The 2,651-nt window shown below is 34.2% G+C and overlaps 1 protein-coding gene across 1 annotated transcript; it reads left to right on the top strand.

Moving 5' to 3' along the window:
• Positions 1 to 673: 673 nt before the first annotated feature.
• Positions 674 to 2,019, top strand: LOC115973051. The gene is given in 3 exon segments (XM_031093289.1): positions 674 to 679; positions 1,335 to 1,601; positions 1,603 to 2,019. Coding segments are annotated over 3 exon segments (690 nt in total).
• Positions 2,020 to 2,651: the final 632 nt, after the last annotated feature.

The raw sequence follows: 2,651 nt of genomic DNA on the forward strand, positions 1-2,651 counted from the left end.
CTGAAAATTTAAAAAAAAAAAAAAAGAAAAAAAAGAAAAAAAAGAAAGATATAAAGCATAAGTTTGAGGAATGGCCTTTTGCATATGCATTTTGAACATGGCTTGCAAAAGATTGGATATTTAGCTCTCAAAGATTAGTTCTTATACTCCTATAATTATATTGAAAAGGCTAACTATATACTAAGTCTTTATCCTCTTTAAGTATGGAATTTCTTATCAATCTAACAAAGAATAGGACTCTCCTTTTGGCTTTGAAGAAATACATTAAGGAGTATGAATAGCTGCAAAATAACATAATTAAGTCCACCTTCAAAATAACATAATTCTCTCCTCTTTCCATTTCAAAAAGATCTAAAATTCCAATCTACATAATCTGATTCTTCTTCCAACCCCAAGAAACCCATAAACACCACTCCATACCTAATCCCTACTAGTTTTCCCTCACCATACCCAATTCTATGCATATTTAATATCACGGAACCTGATTAAAATTCCCAAATACAAATCTGATTTCCCTAAACCCAAAACTTCTGCGAAAAATTTCAGATTGCATTTGTAGAAGCCTCAGCCTTTAAGGTAATCTTATAGATCTACTAACAATCTCAAATTTGATGGCCAATAATATTATTTTGCTGAGTTTCACATATATGGAAAATGATGCAAAAGATTTGACATGGCTGTATAATATTGTACACAATTTAGGTAGAAATCAAATGCTCTAAGTAATTGAACTTACAATTTCTTGAATCTGTATAAGACAATAATTTCTTGAATCTAAAATACTGTACGCAATTCAGGTAGAAATCAAATGCTTTGTCAATGCTGACATAATTATGTAGGAATAAAAGTTCTTGACTTCAAGAAGAATCAAAAGATAATCCGCTTGGCTGTAGAAGACTATAATTTCTTGAATCTAAAATACTGTACGCAATTTAGGTAGAAATCAAATTCTTTGTCAATGTTGACATAATTATGTAGGAATAAAGGGCCTTGACTTTAAGAACTAAGAATCAAAAGATAATCCATCTAGTGGACATTCATTACTATCAATTCATATTAACATTGTCTGTAAGTATTGAATCTATTGATCTATATAACAGAGCTCCAATTAAAAACCACAGCAATTCAAACAGATCAAAATTTATTGATGAAGATAATCCATCTAGTGGACATTCAACAGCAATCAAAAGATAATCCATCTAGTGGACATTCATTACTATCCATTCATATTAACATTGTCTGTAAGTATTGAATCTATTGATGTATATAACAGAACTCTTAATGGCAGTTGCCCAACCCCACTCCTCAACTTGCAAGCAATTGAGAACTGAGAGTCCAAGTCCAGAAGCACAACTTCAGCTTGCCACCACAACTTTGCAGCAGCAACTACATCCTCTATCTTCCCAAATACCAAGTTTACAAACCATGAGTCTCTCCCATCTTTGCAAGAATCATTCGTTGAATTCAGAAAAGCTTACCCTCAGTATTCTGATACCTATCAAGCTGATCAAATAAAAGCCCAAGAATACTACCATCTCTCCCTTTCCAACCACACCTATCTTGATTACATTGGCATAGGCCTTTTCTCCTATTCTCAGCTGCACAAATCATGACCCTTCAAGAAAATAAATTGCCTTATCTTCTTCTTCTTCCTCTCCCCCACCACCACCACCATCGCCTCCTCAAAAATCAGATTTCCCCTTCTTTAGTATATCCTACAAGACAGGGAATCTAAAGATTTTGCTACTTCATGGTGGGCAAGAATCAGAATTTGAATCTGTAGTGAAGAAAAGGATCATGGGGTTCCTTAATATCTCCGAAAACGACTACAGCATGGTTTTCACAGCAAATAGAATCTCAGCTTTTAAACTTTTATCAGAAGCTTACCCGTTCCAATCTAGTAGGAAGCTTCTAACAGTTTATGACTATCAGAGTGAGGCAGTGGAAGCAATGACAAGTAGCTCAGAGAAGAGAGGAGCACAAATCACGTCAGCTGAATTTTCATGGCCAAGACTATAAGAAAGCACAAGAATCTTGAAGAAGAAACAGAGTGCTAGAGAGAGAGAATTGAAGTTGAAGAAATATTGATTTCAACTGAATGAATGAATCTGTACAACCTCTGTGACTAAATACAAAAACAGAGCAAAGAAAATATCCCAAACTACACGGGAACAGTTATAGCACGTGTGTTAGTTAGTTACTCCACGTGTGAACACATCCTACTTAAATACATTATAAAACTACATGTAGCTTTACACACTAAAACACAGAACTACATCAAACATACAGCACTGGTGTCATTTAATCTGAAACTTCATTTCTTCATTTCCTTCTTCTTTTGCATTATCCCTTTTCTTTCTTTCTGATGTGAGTCACAACTTTGATAAAGACTGAGGATTCAGTCAGCGAAATTGAGGAAGATAATTGAGAGTAAAAAGAAGAAAAAGAAGATAATTGGTCTAGCATATTTTTTTTTTAATTAAAATGCGTGGGCAACAGCCATTAAGACTACACCACAACACAAAGTACTGAACCAAAAAGACAGCTCCAATTAAAAACCCCAGCATTCAAAATTTCAGCATAACAATCATCCACACCACAGCACAAAAGAGGCAGTAACAAAAAGTAAAAAGGGAAACAAAAAGCATCAA

This window comes from Quercus lobata, unplaced genomic scaffold, assembly GCF_001633185.2.
Source record: "Quercus lobata isolate SW786 unplaced genomic scaffold, ValleyOak3.0 Primary Assembly Scq3eQI_2022, whole genome shotgun sequence".
Classification (NCBI taxonomy): Eukaryota; Viridiplantae; Streptophyta; class Magnoliopsida; order Fagales; family Fagaceae; genus Quercus; species Quercus lobata.